The sequence below is a fragment of the Hydra vulgaris genome, chromosome 12 (assembly GCF_038396675.1).
Source record: "Hydra vulgaris chromosome 12, alternate assembly HydraT2T_AEP".
NCBI lineage: Eukaryota > Metazoa > Cnidaria > Hydrozoa > Anthoathecata > Hydridae > Hydra > Hydra vulgaris.
In genome coordinates, this window is record NC_088931.1 from 51,682,746 (window position 1) to 51,699,123 (window position 16,378).

Sequence of the window (16,378 nt, forward strand, 5' to 3'; positions counted from 1 at the left end):
TTTTTTTTTGTTTTTTTTGGATTGTCTATTTTCACCATTCTATCTTTATCATCTTTGATTGGCAAGTAATTTAACTATTCATCATTATTGATTAACTGTTCATTGGTAACTTAACTGTTTTTCATCATTGTTTTATAACATACGGTGAAAAATATGTTAAATATCAACCCATAAAATCATGAAACATTCTTATAATAGTCTTTTTAATCTATTATAAGAATTATATAGAATCAAAAAGTTGCTTCTATATGATTTTGTTTTTAAATTTATTTTTTTATTTCTATGCTTTTTAAATTATTATTATCAGTTTTATTATTACTATAATTATTTTTTTACTATTATTTTTATTATTTTACTTCATTTTTTATTGTGGTTTTTATTGTTGCTATTGCAATTGTTGTTTTGTTGTTGCTATTGCAATTGTTGTTTTTGTTGTTGCTATTACAATTGTTGTTTTTATTGTTGCTATTGCAATTGTTGTTTTTATTGTTGCTATTGCAATTGTTGTTTTTATTGTTGCTAATGCAATTGTTGTTTTTATTGTTGCTAATGCAATTGTTGTTTTTATTGTTGCTATTGCAATTGTTGTTTTTATTGTTGCTATTGCAATTGCTGTTTTTATTGTTGCTATTGCAATTGCTGTTTTTATTGTTGCTATTGCAATTGTTGTTTTATTATTGCTATTGCAATTGTTGCTTTTGTTGTTGCTATTGCAATTGTTGTTTTTATTGTTGCTATTCCAATTGTTGTTTTTATTGTTGCTATTCCAATTGTTGTTTTTATTGTTGCTATTCCAGTTGTTGTTTTTATTGTTGCTATTCCAATTGTTGTTTTTATTGTTGCTATTTCAATTGAGTTTTTATTGTTGCTATTGCAATTGTTTTACTATTATTATTTTATTATCTCACATTAACACATTTTGATTATGGTATATAATGTACTTTAACTGATTACATGTAACTGCATATCAGTATATTTTAAAATATAACACTTTATAGATATTTGAAAAAAAGCATTTTAGTTCTTTAAATTTATTATTTATTGTTTTTTTATATTTTGTAGAACTGTCAAGTACTGTTGAATATACTAGCAGGGTATCAGATGTTTTTTTAATGACTGATGATGACTTTTTTGATGAAGAAATTAGTCTGTATGTTTTTAATAACTTTGTTATAAACTTTGATAATATAATGTTGAACTTTGAAGAAATATTGCTTCAAAAAGTATTTATCGAAGGCAGTTTAGTTTCAAGTAAAGGTGATTCATGTTCCAATATAACAATGCAGCTCGAAAATTATGCAGAGATAGTTGAAACTAAATGGTGTGGTGCTGTAACTTCAAATGAGGCTTTTTCTAGTCCTGATTTAACATTGTTGCTTAGTCACCTGCTTAAAGTTGTAAATTATGCGAAACCATTAACAATTATAGTTATGTTTGATGGTGTTGTTTTGCAACCAGGAAGTGTTTTAGTAATTACATACTTGTTGCCTAAACCTGGTAAGATCTTAGTTTTCTTATTAATTATTGCATTTTTTTTTTCAATTCTGTATTATTTCTAAAAAATTTAATACATTTTTGAAAATATACATAATCTTGTAACAAATTCAATAATCTATAGCCTAAGACTTATCTTTGTTTTTTATATCTACAAATTTTAAAAAACAAGTATACAACAGTTTAATAAACTGCTGTATAAAAATGATAAATTCTTGTTTATTTTGGGTTGAAAGCAATTTTAAATGAAAGCAATTGCATAATGATTATTCTAATTTAAATCATGCAATTTGTGTTTATGTAATTTATGCAATTTTATATTTAAAAGTATTTAAAATATTTTTAATTTGCAGTAACTTTCATACATGCAAGTGCAATTCAAAGTGGCTCTCAAGATTTGCTGGAATCATTTTCTTTACCTGTTACTAGTACATGTTTGTCATTTCAGTTTAAGTTTGGTGGAACAGGATTTGTGAGTCTTGTTGTATTAGGTTACACTAATCTTATTACAAAAGAATTAGCTTTTTTCTACCGACAAGAGGGTCTTGACCAATGGGTTACCAGTTTTATCAGTTTGCAAAATCATGACGATGTTTCATCAGTAAGCATTAAATTACATAAGGAAACATATTAATTTTCTTAAAAATTATAGTTAATTAAATATTTTACTATATTTTAATTAAAAAATGCTTTTAAATTAATATGATTCTATTAAATTATATTTTTTGAGTTTTTTTTTGTAATTTGAATTTAATTAGGTGAGTTTTGTTGCTATAAAAAATGGTATTGGAATTGGTTACATTGCAGTTGGCACAATACTGTTTTTAAGTTGTAATAAACTGGGAGAAAATGAACCAACTGGTAATTTATGTATTTACATTAATTAATTTTTGATTTTTGCAACCCTTGTCTAGATGACATTAAATTTATATGAAAGAGAAATAAAAAAATATTAGCACCAATCAAATAAAGCTGTAATAATACTATTCCTTTAATAGTAGAAATATTAGAAGGAAAGTAAAAGTTTGGGAAAAAAAAATTCAATTTAAAGAATTAGTAAAGTATTTTTTTTAAATCTATATTATTTTGATATCCAACACAGTTTATATTAAAAACTAATTCCTTGGTTGTCTCCATCTGATTAGTTTTAAATAGTAGAAAAAACCTTAGATAAGATTTATTTTAGTTGTGATAATGAATTTTTTAATAAGTTTAAATGCATTGCATTGGTTGTATTAAATATACTTTTTTAGCTCTTGGGGTTTATTATTTAAAAAAGCGAAATAGGGAAAACAATTAGTTTAAGAATGTTAATGTAATCAGGTTTATGTATATAAAGTCATAAATTTTCTTCACTAAACGTTTTCAATATAAAATTGTTAAAATGGAAGACCTTAAAAATTCATTTAATAAAATATATAAAATGATGGGTTTATTTCAACTACTAATATAAAGTTTTTATTTAAGTAATAAATTGTCATAATAGGAGTCCTATTATTGGTTATTTAATCTAAACAACTTAATGACTATAGTCCAGCAATATTTTGATTTTGAATTTCAACGAATACTTTTATTGTAGCTGATATTTACTATTTAAATGAATATATTATATATGAATTTTTTTTTGTATTTATGAATTTTTATATTTCAATTATGTTAGAAGTTTAAAAAAATTAAAACTTTTTAGACTATATATACACTACTGCTAAAAAGTTTGGAAGAAGTTAATTTTTTTGGGTAAAATTGAAAATAATTTTTTTTATTTTATATTTTTGTAATGGCAAAATATTAAGGATACAGTTAACAAATAATTTCCGTAAAACTGGGTATTTCTACAAAAAGGGTTGATTATACATTAAAAAAGCAACAAGAAACCAACAGTAATCATTACAGGAAATGTAGAAGGAGACCATAATAACAAAAGTAGCTGAAGATCAATTTATAAAAAAAACATCCAAGCAAAATAGTCTTTTAACAGAAAATATCATGACTTAAAGAGGTTCCAGTTATTCTGAATTCTTAATTCACATATTGTAATATAATTCATTGTTTATTTCAAGACTTTTTTCAACATACTCTTTGATGGCGCTGGAAAGGCTTTCCAATGAGTGCTGACAACCTACAAAAGTTATTGCTTTTGCTTTTCGTCTTTTATTATCGAAGAGTTGAAGGTTTGGATTAAAGCAACCCTTCCCTCCGCTCAGTCATTAACTACTTTGATTTGCCTGGCAATATCCCTGAACTGAATATAAATTGGATCCATTTGCCAAAGGTCAGATGGTATCAAGAAAAAATCTTGAGCCTTCTCTGCTCCGTTGTTGATGACAAGGTCGAAAAGATGAGATGTTTGGCTTGAAACGTATGATTCCACTGGGTTTTCTAACTTGAATGTTTTGCCTTCAATTATCTTTGGTGAAATTTTCTTTTTGACACGTTTAAGATTCTGAACTATGGTAGCTTTTGTATGAACATCAACGTAGGGGTCGAAAAAAGCCAAGCTAATCAAATGTTCTGATAAATACCATAGGTGTCTTTTGAAGGCTGTTATTGCTGCATTTCTAACAACATTGTTACAGCTATAATTATTCAAAAGTCTCAACAGTCTCAATCATTATATGGGGCTCTTTTTGCCAAGCAAGCATCATGCCAAAATTTTCCATAGACTAGAGCAACAAACAGGCTGATGTTGTTCAAAGCTTTTTGCTCATGAGCAGTGAGAGTCACTTAATTCTTGAAATAAAGAATTTTAATGGAATAGATGCCCTTTGCTATCCACCTGGTGTGGTGCATGGCTCCAGGTGCTTGAAGTCGCACTTCTTCTTTTGGGTAACCACCAAGAAAGATGAGGCACAGTTGTAGAAGCTCGCCATAGTCTTGGCGAGCTTTTTTTTTTTCTTGGTGTTGGTGATGGCTTTTTACAGCTTCTTTGTAACATGCAACCATTTCATCCCGGAGATCAGTTATGGATCCACTGAAGAGCGTTTCATCAGCAGGATCATATTTGCTTTGGTCAAATGTTGGCCATTCTTTTTGAAATTGTATAAACCTACATCAGGTCTAGTGGTAGCTCAAAGATATGTGGATGCAAATATGCTGGAAAGTATAACTTCAAAAACATGGGGGCGACATCCTATCCAAACAAGGTTTTTTTTTGAGAGTTTTTTCAATAATTGTGCAAGCTCCAGATTTTAAGCCATTGTTTAAGGCTGTTGTATCGAATACAAACCCACGTATTTTGTCTTTGAGATGCCAATTATCCAATAGTTCAAGGCAGGCACTCGCTTGCTCCTCACCTGTTCCCCTTATAATTTTGGGAACTCCAAGTAACTTTTCTTCTCCAGAGTTTTCCTTCCCAGTACAACAGAAGTGGTACCTGGATTGAATATGATTTTTGGTCCTTGACTGCCTTGGACTGGCGTGTATCCGTTCTAGAATGACAGATAGTGCTGCGAGAAACTGAAATGCTATCCAAATCATGTCCAAGGGCTTGAGTAGCTGCAGTAATAACATAAGTAGCTTGCCAACCACTTATGTTAATGCGGTCAAGTGTGAGGTTAAAGTCTGGAGTCAGAATGTTATTCCTTGCCCTATTTTAAAGCTGAGTGAGGTAGCCTTGTGGAAACGCTGAAAAGTTCATCATCAGATACAAACTCAGTTTCAGAACCAGAAGAGCTCGAAGAATGTTCTGACAGTAGAGTTGAGGCAACTGATTTTTCCTGGCATCTTCAGCATCCCTTTCTTTTTGTTTTAAATGTTTTTCTGCTCATTTAATTTTTCAAGATTCCTGTTGGGCAAAATGCTTATCCATACCTCCAAAACTGGAACTGGAGAGATCTTCTTGCTGGGGTACCAGAAACGCTTTGTCTTCCTCTTTGTGCATAATCTGCAATACATCTGATCTTGCAACATCAAAAAGTTCATGTAAATCAATTTTGAAAATTTCCTCTTTTATTCTGTATCCCTCAAAATTTTTTGTGCGACTTTTTTTTAATGACTTGTAGATATTATGTAACTTCAGCAATTTTTTGGCAGCATATCTAACTGGATTAGTTGGTATCCTAGCCTTATCCCAGTAACGAAAGGCGGATAATATGGTAATATTGGCACTTGAGTTTAATGATTTCTTTTTTTCCTTGTGATAGTAGAGGAAGTTTGCCAGTACTTGTTGATTCGAAGGAAGTCTGGAGCATTCCAACTCTTTGGTTGATTTTCCAATTAACCACACACTGATAGAACTTCTCGTTGTTGGAGCTTTTGCAATTTTTACCTAAACAATGAACCGACAACCATAGCCTAGAGTTTACCAGTTCTGTTTATGTTAATGAAAACTTCTGTTTCATGCAAACATTAAAAAAAAATTTAATGAATGATTGAAATAACCTAGTACTACTACTACTAGTCTACTACAGAATCATAATTTTTAGTTTGATAATAACAATTTTCAGTTTGAACAATGAATATATAAATATTTAATTTAATTTTGAAAATATAATTTACCTTAGAATCTTTAAAGATTTCAAATTAGAGACAACTGCAAATGATATAATAATTAATTACTAAAATATATTTGACCTAATCAATAATCAATAATTATATTAATAATAGTGGAGTCTCGTGCAGGAAATACAAACATGAGGAGAAGTGAAAGCAGCTAAAAGTTGACTTAAAGTTAAAATTAAGTAAATTAGCAAAAAAAGGTTGCTATACAAATATTTCTTTTTAAAATTTCATTTTACAGATTACTATATTTAATTTATTATAAAATTATTATACATTTATTAAATTTCACATGAACTAAAACTACCATTACTTAGTACTTACTCTCACACTTAGAGGTTAAAATATACAAATTAAACCACCGAACAAAAAATGAAATAACTTCAGATAAGCCAAAAAAAATTGAAAAATTACATAATATTTTTAGTATACGCTAAAATTGTTCAACTTTGCACCACCTATAATTTTACTGAATTATATATATATATATATATATATATATATATATATATATATATATATATATATATATATATATATATATATATATATATATATATATATATGTAAATAAATGTATATTAGAGTGGTCCAAGTTACTGTGTTAAAATTTTTTTAAATAATATTAGTATATATATATATATATATATATATATATATATATATATATATATATATATATAAATATATATATATATATATATATATAAATATATATATATATATATATACACTTATTTATATATATATATATATTAATAATATATATATATATTATTATATATACATATATACACACTCACATATATATATATATATATATATATATATATATATATATATATACATATTTTTTATATATATATATGTATATACATATACATATATGCACATATATATTATAAATACATATATATACACATATATATATATACATTTATGTATACATATATGTATATATACATACATATATAATATATATATATATATATATATATATATATATATATATATATATATGTATATATATATATATATATATATATATATATATATATATATATATGTATATATATATATATATATATATATATATATATATATATATATATATATATATGTATATATATATATATATATATATATATATATATATATATATATATATATATATATATATATATATATATATATATATATATATATATATATATACAGGGCTGGGTAAAATACTTTATTAAAGTATTTAAAATACAAATACAATTACTGGAACAAAAAAGTATTTTAGATACAAATACAAATGCAAACTTCAAAAGTATTTAAAATAAAAATACTTTTAAAAAAGTATTTAAAATACTAAATACAAAATACTTTACCAAAATTTACAACTATGGCAATTTTCAAAACTTATTTTTGTCGTTGCTCGAAAGTAATTTTTAGTCATTATACTGCATTTTTATCAAAATATCATTCATTCAGTCGCCCACATTAGTTTTTAGCAGCAGCAGTTTTTCGAACATCATATCACTTAGACAGTTACGCCAAGGCGTTTATATTTGTCCCGCTGTGCTAAACAGTCGTTCAACTGGAGCCAACAATGGTACAGTGACCGAACAGTCTTATACTTAGATTCAGAGCATTCAAACTTGTATCTTTATCATTCAAATACAACACGCACTCTTAATGAGCACCATTTATTGCACCAGCATTTGGAGTGTCATCGTTATATACAACAAAATTTTCAGTTATGCTGTCAGTGGTCACATTGAGATTGGTCGCTGTTGACGACTCACTAGAAGCTAGTATGACATTTTCAAATATTTCTCTGCAGATAGCTCGTTTATTAGTTGGCACCCACCATAACTTAAACAGTGTGACAGAGTATTGCTTTGTCTGTAATATGTGACACAGCATCTGATGCTACTTCGTCGAGTTGCATTCCATATTAAAGTGCATTTTGCAAAAACTGCACGGTAAATGCGCTTAAACACACTATCTGTATCACATGCTTTGTTAGCATCATTAGTTGCCAACAGATTCAGTGAATGGCTGATACATGTTTTTTGAGATGGCAAAGAGATTCTCTCAGCTAAGGAATCATCATCATCAACATCATCACCATCATTTTTTGATGAAAATGAAAGAATGTCTCCAATATTAATTACATCAACTTCATAATCATTAACTGCATCCTCTTCCATGTCCTCTTGTTCTTCAGATGCATTAGGTGTGATAGTCATACTTACACTAGTTGCTGCAGCACTTGTAGTTGACTCTTCAAAAAATTCTCTAAATGCTTTTCCAAAATTTGACACATTATCGGTGACAGTTGCTGAGATTTTTTCTACGTTAAGGTCATATTGACAATGAATTTGAGAAATCATTGCAGCAATTGTGCCATATGTGTGACTACTATAAAATTGACAGCAAGCAAGGGATACTGATGCTTGTGAAACCGAACTAGATTTGTTTGGGGGCATTTCAATGAAGTGTGCAGTCATGCCAATATAACTTTTTCTATTCACTGACCACATATCAGCAGTTGTGCAAGCAAATGATGCTTTTTTCAGTTTGCTTCTTATTTTTTCATGCATCTTAGAAAGCTTTGAATTTAAACATTTGTTAAGAGTCTTGCGACACATGATGCTTACATTAGGGTTGAATTCACAAAGCAGTCGATGAAAAGCTGGTTTTTGACTGTAGCCAAAGGACGCATCTCTTCTGCAATGAAATCCACAATTAAGTTGTCAGCTTCTTCTTGTGATATAATATGACATCGTGCTGATAATTCTGATACTGCTTCATGGTAAGAAGTTTGTTTGAACTTCTTTATAGCAGAGCCTTTCTTAGCCGTTCTTATATAACTTATAGTCTCCAAAGCGATTCTTGTGCAAGTTCTATACAGTAAACATAAAACCCTTTAAAAGTTAAGCTTTTACTTTGCTGTAACTGAGTAAGTATTGTACATTTCGATTAATATTAATTTATACTGCAACATTAAATAATTGCTTGTTAATAATCGATTGCATATTGTTCAAAAAAGATAAAATAAATTAATTTAACTAATACCAAATTGAAAATTACCTTCAAATGCTTAAAAACGTTTGATGTTGATACCAGCGTGCCGAGAATGGCTTTGAATTACGTTCACATAATAAGCATATTGCTGATATTTTATTACTTTTTTTTGATCTGATGATTTTGAAAAAGGTACCATCTACAATGCCTGGTAAAATTGTTAACCGCAGCCATCTTTAATTTAAAATAATTCCCACTATATAATTTAATAATTACCCTAATGAAACCAAGGTATATAATAAAACAAGAAATAATTCAGAATAAATAGTGGCTAAGTGACACTTCAGAATAAATGTGCATTGTAAAGGCTTTGAGCAGAATTATAAGTATTTTCAATAAGTATTTTCAATGAGTATAAAATATAAAATACTAATAAAAAGTATTTTAAGTACAAATACTAAATACTTCCAGCAAAAGTATTTAAAATACTTCCAGCAAAAGTATTTAAAATACTTCCAGCAAAAGTATTTAAAATGCAAGTACAAATACAGTGAAAGTACTTAAAATAGTATTTTAAATACTTGGTATTTAAAATACTCCCAGCACTGTATATATATATATATATATATATATATATATATATATATATATATATATATATATATATATATATATATATATATTCATATATATATTCATATACATATATATACACAAACATATATATGTTAAGGTGCCTTAGAATGAGAGAATTTTCAAAACAAAAATATGTATCTTGTTAAATTTGGTGCAAATATATAGAAAATAGGTTTTAAAACATACGGGACACTTTCTAACCATTCTAGACCCTCCCTCAAGGCTCATTTTTGTGTAAAAATTTTTTTTGTCAAAAATTGCTGATATCTGTGACGTTGAGGGAGGGTCTAATGTATACCAATTTGGCTGAATTAAAAAAAAAAGGCCTTCACTACATATTAAAACTGAATTAAAAAAAAAGGCCTTCACTACATATATTTTGCATTTAAAATCATATGTATATTTGTTTTTGTTTTATTACCAAGCATTTATTATTCAAATTATCCATAAATTTGCAAAATTTATAACTTTTGTTGTGATATTAAGAAAGCATTTGGAGTATACAAATACATTTTTTTTAATATAATAAAAATGTTTTTTGGTAAAAATATTGTTTAAAAATTAGTTATGTATTCAAAGGTAAGTATCCTTGACATTCTTCCATTCCCCTCCACCTGCCATTTCCCAAAATAGATAAATAGCAAATCATTACACTTCATGTTCTTTTACTAAAGTTTTATTATGAATTTATTTTTAAATAACAATTAATATGAAGACTATATATTAATTTAAAATTTGAAATTTACATTTTTGATTTTGAATTTTAAAATTCAAAATAAAAATTTAAGTAACTGAACAAATATTGATATGAGTTACCAGAAACAAGATTTTGCGCAATAGCAGTTTAAGATCTTCTAAAAAGATTTTTCATATTATCAATAAAGCTTCGCCTGCTATTTCAGGTATGTGTTGCATAGAAATAAAAATAATGTACAGTTATTTATTTGGTTTTATATCTAGCAACACTAAATATTGTCAATCAAATTTGCCAAATGGATTTACAAAAAAGTTGGATATTCTATATTGTTCTCTAAAGTCAAACTTAAAGGTTGATAGGTATCAACTAGTTGAATGTGAATGTATCATGGCAAATATAAAAACTTCCATGGATTAAAACAGGGTTTCCGGTTATTAGCGACGTTAATATTCAAAAAAGTTTAAAAAATCTTGAGCAAAAATATTCTAATTTATTAAAGAATGTCAAAAGAAACTCAAAACAAGATATTAAAAATCAAATAGAATTTGAAAATTTGTGAAACGTATTTTTTGTATAGGAATTCCAGAACTAAAAGATTTTATTCAAAGTGACAACCTAAGATCCAATGAATCTAAAATCGAAGATTTACAATTCTTAGAAAATCAAGAAGGTCCAAGATTATATCCTTTGGGTCCTCCAGACACTAAGTATACCAAGAAAGTAATTTGATTATGTTTTGGTTGTGAGAATTTGCATAGTGTAAGTTTTATTTTTTTAAATATATAGGTAATTTTGAGTCAAATCTTAATTAAATGATGCTCTCAAGGTAGATGAACTATTGAGTTACTTTACTATAAGTAGTGAAGCATTAGTATATAAAATATGGAGTGAAGCATTATATAAAATATTGATTTAACTAACTTTTGTTTTTGGACTTTATGTTGATTCTCATCCACATATTTAGTTTTTAAATAGTATTCTCTATATGGTTTAATAAATTTATTAAATATGCTCCAACTTTGTGTTTTTGTCACTCTAACAACTTATAACTAATAGATTTATTTTTTTATAAGGTAAAATCATTAAATATAAAGAAGTGCAAAAATGCAATGAAAAATGGATCACCGAATAAAATCTTAAAATTTTATGAAGAAAACATTAGTAGTAATGATGAACTAAGTTCAGATAACTTTTCTGATTCTGACTTCGAGCCAGGCAAATGGAGAAAAAAAAAATAAATAAACCAACCAGTACAAAAATTCAAGCCAACATTCTTAAAGATATTTATTCTGGAAATGTTGCTTTTATGGCAACTGGTAATAACATCTCTCCTATGGTTCTGCAAAGAATTACAACAGCGGTTGTTCAAGCTGCAGGAGTAAACATGAATGCCATCAAATCAAGACTATCAATATAAAAGAATAATGCAGTTGCTAGATAAATATGGTATTTAATCAAATATTGGCGGATTGTGCTTTGAAACAACAGCAACAAATACTGGCATTACGAAGGGGACTGTTAATAGAATTACCTATGATTTAGGTAAATACATTCTCCAGCTTGCTTGCAGGCACCATGTTACAGAGCTTAGAATAAGTCATTTTCAGAAACATGTAACTCAGGAAGAAAAGGTAGGACCAGGAAATCTTTTTTTTAAAAGATTAAGAAATAAGTTTGACAACCCAGAGTTTCATTACAATTCTGAAAACATATTAAGCCCCCTTTTTTTTATTTTTGGGGACTTTTTTTTTGTATATATAAAATTGAAAAACACCCCCCCCCCCTTCACTTTGAAGGCCGGTTCAATGGTCCTGTTATATTAGAAAAAATGTATCTGTATACTCCAAATGCTTTCTTAGTCACAACAAACTCACCAATTTTGTGAATTTATGGATAATTTGAATAATAAATGATCGGTAACAAAACCAAAACAAAAATACGTATGATTTTAAATGCAAAATATATGTAGTCTAGGCCCTTTTTTTTTTTTAATTCAGGTTTATACTAGACCCTCCCTCAACGTCACTAAAATCAGCAACTTTTGACAAAAAAATTTACTTTTTTTTTACAAAAATGAACCTTAAGGGAGGGTCTAGATTGATCAGAAAATGCCGAGTATGCTTTAAAACTTTCTATATATTTGCACCAAATTTAATGAGATACATATTTTTGTTTTGAAACTTCTCTCATTCTGAATCACCCTAATATATATATATATATGTATATATATAAATATATATATACATTAGGGGGTTGATTTTTTTACAACTATACATGGGTATAGTGCCAAAATCTGACATTCTACATGAGATTACCAATTGCAAAAGTTTTACTGACTAAAGTTTCAAAAATGTCCCTCGTAAGTAAAAAAATATAACGTAAAAATCGACAAATTAACAGAAAAATAACAATTTATTTTTACAAAACTTTCTGTTCATTAATATACAAAGATCAATTGTTTGTGCAATTTAAAAGTTGTTGTGCAGAATAAATTTGAAGTTCACCTTGTCAATATCTTTTGCATAAATTTCTTGCATAATTTTTATGGCTCTTTCCGCACAGATATTAGATCTCTGAATTCCTTGTATGCAACTGGGCTCCTGGGACCAAAATGTTTTCAAGGTTTTCATGGCTGTAGTTGAAGTTATTGCTTGCTCTAAATTGTTAAAATTATGTTCTGAGTATTGCATGTCAGAAAACCATATATCAGACCAGGCTGATGTAATGAAGTCACAAACCATGCGAAGTTGATTATTATTTGACTCATTTAAAATATATGCCAGAAGAGCATAGATTGCTTTTGAATTCCATCTGGCATTGTTCAATGATGGCAGACTTTTGAATTTTATAGCCGGATAGCTACCATTGACCTTCATGTATCGGTAACTTTGTACCAACTCAAACAAAAAGTCCATATCATCTCTCCATTTATTAGTCTTTACTTTACAAATTTTTTCACCTTGCTTAAAGTTTGATTTTAAATTTTCATAGTTTTTTTGCAGGTTTACAATAAATTTGTAATGTATTTTTGGTGATGAGCTTTTTCCTTCATCTAAAATTTCATTCATGGAATGCTTCAAAATTGTGTCTAACACATGATGCTGACAACCAATAAATTGAACTGGTTCAAGATTTTTTCTTTCAAATTCTCTTTGAAGTTGGCTTACAACTCCATTTTTACTTCCAGTATTAACACTTGTGGTATCAGATATTATAACTTTAATACTACTCCATAGTTTAAATTTATCTAGCACTTCAGCTATTCCACTGTAAATACTATTAGCTTTACCATTACCCAGTTTCAAAATGGTTAACTTGACCTCCTTTTCTGCATTTTTTAAAATCAAGACTTGATACTCAATCCCGGAAATTCTTTTACCATCAAAATGCAACACCCAATCATCATTTTTTAAATGATTAATCATATGCTTTTCCATTTTTTGAGCTTCTGACATAGCTCTATAAACCCCAGATTTGGATGGTGCTTGCACATTAACACCACATTCAGATAAATTTTTGCAAACTTCTGCTGATCTCTTAATACTTAGTTTTGACTTCTTAACTAAGTTAACAGCAACAGTGGTGTTCTCATATTTTCTCTTTGTTTTTTGACCTGGCCTTTATTGTCATCACTGACCTCTACTGTACCTGTTTCATCTATGATAGTTCTCTTGTTGCCAGCTTTAGATGGATGTACTTTAACAATTTTTGATGTGTAATAACCAGCTTGACCATCAGTTTTCACCTGTAATATATAAAATTCTTTATCTTCATTGCTAAGCCAGTTACCATTCACTTTAGTTATATCAAATAAATAATCCCACTTTTCTTCAAAACATTGTTTGGATTTTTGAACAGAATGATATTTCTTAATAAGAATTTCTACTTTTTTTGTTATAGACCTTTCATTAATTTTTGGTAAACTCAGTTTAAGCCATAAATCAGATAATTCTGCGCCAACCATTTTACATCTGGAATACACAGACTTCTCTAAATTTGATAAGTAATTATACAGACCAATAACAGAATAAGCTTTTGGCATTTTATTCATAATGCCAAGTGGCTGCAAAACTTTGTGTATGTGAGATCTTGTTGATTTTGATTTCTCAAAGTGGACTAGATTTTTTGTCCAGGCTTTGATATTTTTAGGTTTTTCAGCTATCTCGGAGCTTATTCTGGACGTTCTGAAATATAAAGTAAATTGAAATAATTTTAAGTTACATGCAAAATTAAAATGAAATCTAGTAAACACAAAAAATCACCTTGATTGGAACACGTTTATCTTGACTGCTAATGACAATAATTCAATCTTGTGCTTGCAGAAATTGATAACATCGGATGCATTCAAACAATGTATACTCAAACTTATATACTTATATGTTTGTTTATTTGTATCACGCTACACCAATGATATTGTAATTATTATAATTACAATATCTTTGTGCTACGCATTAAAAATTGTTAAAAAACATTTACAATTTTTTATTTTCATATTACAATTTCATATTTACGGGTGACATTTTTGCAATCAAATGTCTTAAGGTATACATTTTTATAAATAAATATAAAAATGTCAGCTTTTAAAAATATACCCATTGATTTTTAAAAAAAAAAAGTTGAAAAATCAACCCCCTAATATACATATGTATATATATAAATATATATATATATATATATATATATATATATATATATATATATATACATATATATATATATATATTTATATATATATATATATATATATATGTATATATATATATATATATTTATATATGTATATATTTATATATGTATATATAAATATATGTATATATATATATAAATATATATATATATATATGTATATATATGCATATATATATATATATATATGTATATATATATATATATATATATATATATATATATATATATATATATATATATATATATATATATATATATATATATATATGAGAGAGAGAAGAAAATTAGGTGAGTGGTCTCAAATGAAACAAAGTTATATAAAAATTTCAATAATAATAATCATTTTATAAAAAACATTGAAAAAAAATCATAATTAAAAAATCATGTAAAAACGCATTTTTTTTTTTCATTTTTAGTTAAATGGTTTCAACTTTTATGCGGTAAAATCTAAAGTAATAGTTTTTTTTTCATAAAATGATTATAAAATATTGGAATTTTTATATAATTTCACTTCATTTGAGACCCAAAATGACATACTTTACATATATAGTAATAATATAAGCACATGTTTATCTATGACTAGTATTGCTACCAGTGAGTGGTTTTAAGCACACTATGACAGCTGATTTGTGTGATGGTTTGACTCCCATTGATCAAGTCTTTTTTTAAATAAATTTACTGATGTAGCTTCAACACATTTTTTGTCATTATATTCCAATAATTTGCAACTCAATTTATCAAAATATTTTCTCTGTAATTATGTATAGAAAATTCTTTAAAATATTTCAAGCTTAGCCACGAGTACAATTTGATTTGAAAGATTAGTTTTCTTTTTAATTCAACTTTATTGTAACCTTTGAAAATTTTATACAGTTGTATTTTGTCAACTTGTTGTCTTCTTTTTATGAGTGAGGGCCTTCCATGTTAAGCAAGTCTATCTTCATAGCATAATTTACTGATTGAAGGTATTAATTAAGCGGCACAACACCGTACTTTTTCTAAAGTGGCAGTATATTGTTTTTTGATTAGGAGACCATACTGGCACAGCAAACTTAAAGGTTGTATAAATAAAAGATATAGAGATTTTGATAGTTTTGCATCAAACTTAATAAAAGATTTCCTTATTATGCCTAAGATGCAATTTGCTTTGCTTGCACTCGATAATACTATATTTTTTCACTTCAAGTTATCTGAGAAAAATACTCTTAGGCCTATTTCTGAATTTGATGTATTGAGTTTACAACCATTTATATAAATTGGATACCTCTTATCTTTATAGCCTTAGTGTATAACTAAACATTAGTCAATATTAAAACTAACTATCCAACCTTGTGTCCGTGCATATGT

At 27.2% G+C, this 16,378-nt stretch overlaps 1 protein-coding gene and 1 long non-coding RNA gene across 4 annotated transcripts in view; both read left to right on the top strand.

Annotated features, from left to right (window-relative positions):
• LOC105850908 (uncharacterized) overlaps positions 1-16,378 on the top strand; it is a 268,050-nt gene that overhangs the window by 177,922 nt on the left and 73,750 nt on the right. For all 3 annotated transcript variants that reach the window (XM_065813636.1, XM_065813637.1, XM_065813638.1), the window contains 3 exons: positions 1,063-1,497; positions 1,848-2,095; positions 2,253-2,355. In XM_065813636.1, coding sequence (XP_065669708.1) covers positions 1,063-1,497; positions 1,848-2,095; positions 2,253-2,355 — 786 coding nt within the window. The remainder of the gene's footprint in view (positions 1-1,062; positions 1,498-1,847; positions 2,096-2,252; positions 2,356-16,378) is intronic.
• LOC136088814 (uncharacterized) lies at positions 10,970-11,459 on the top strand. Its single transcript, XR_010642514.1, has 2 exons — positions 10,970-11,101; positions 11,416-11,459. It is a non-coding gene; the product is annotated as an uncharacterized LOC136088814 (long non-coding RNA).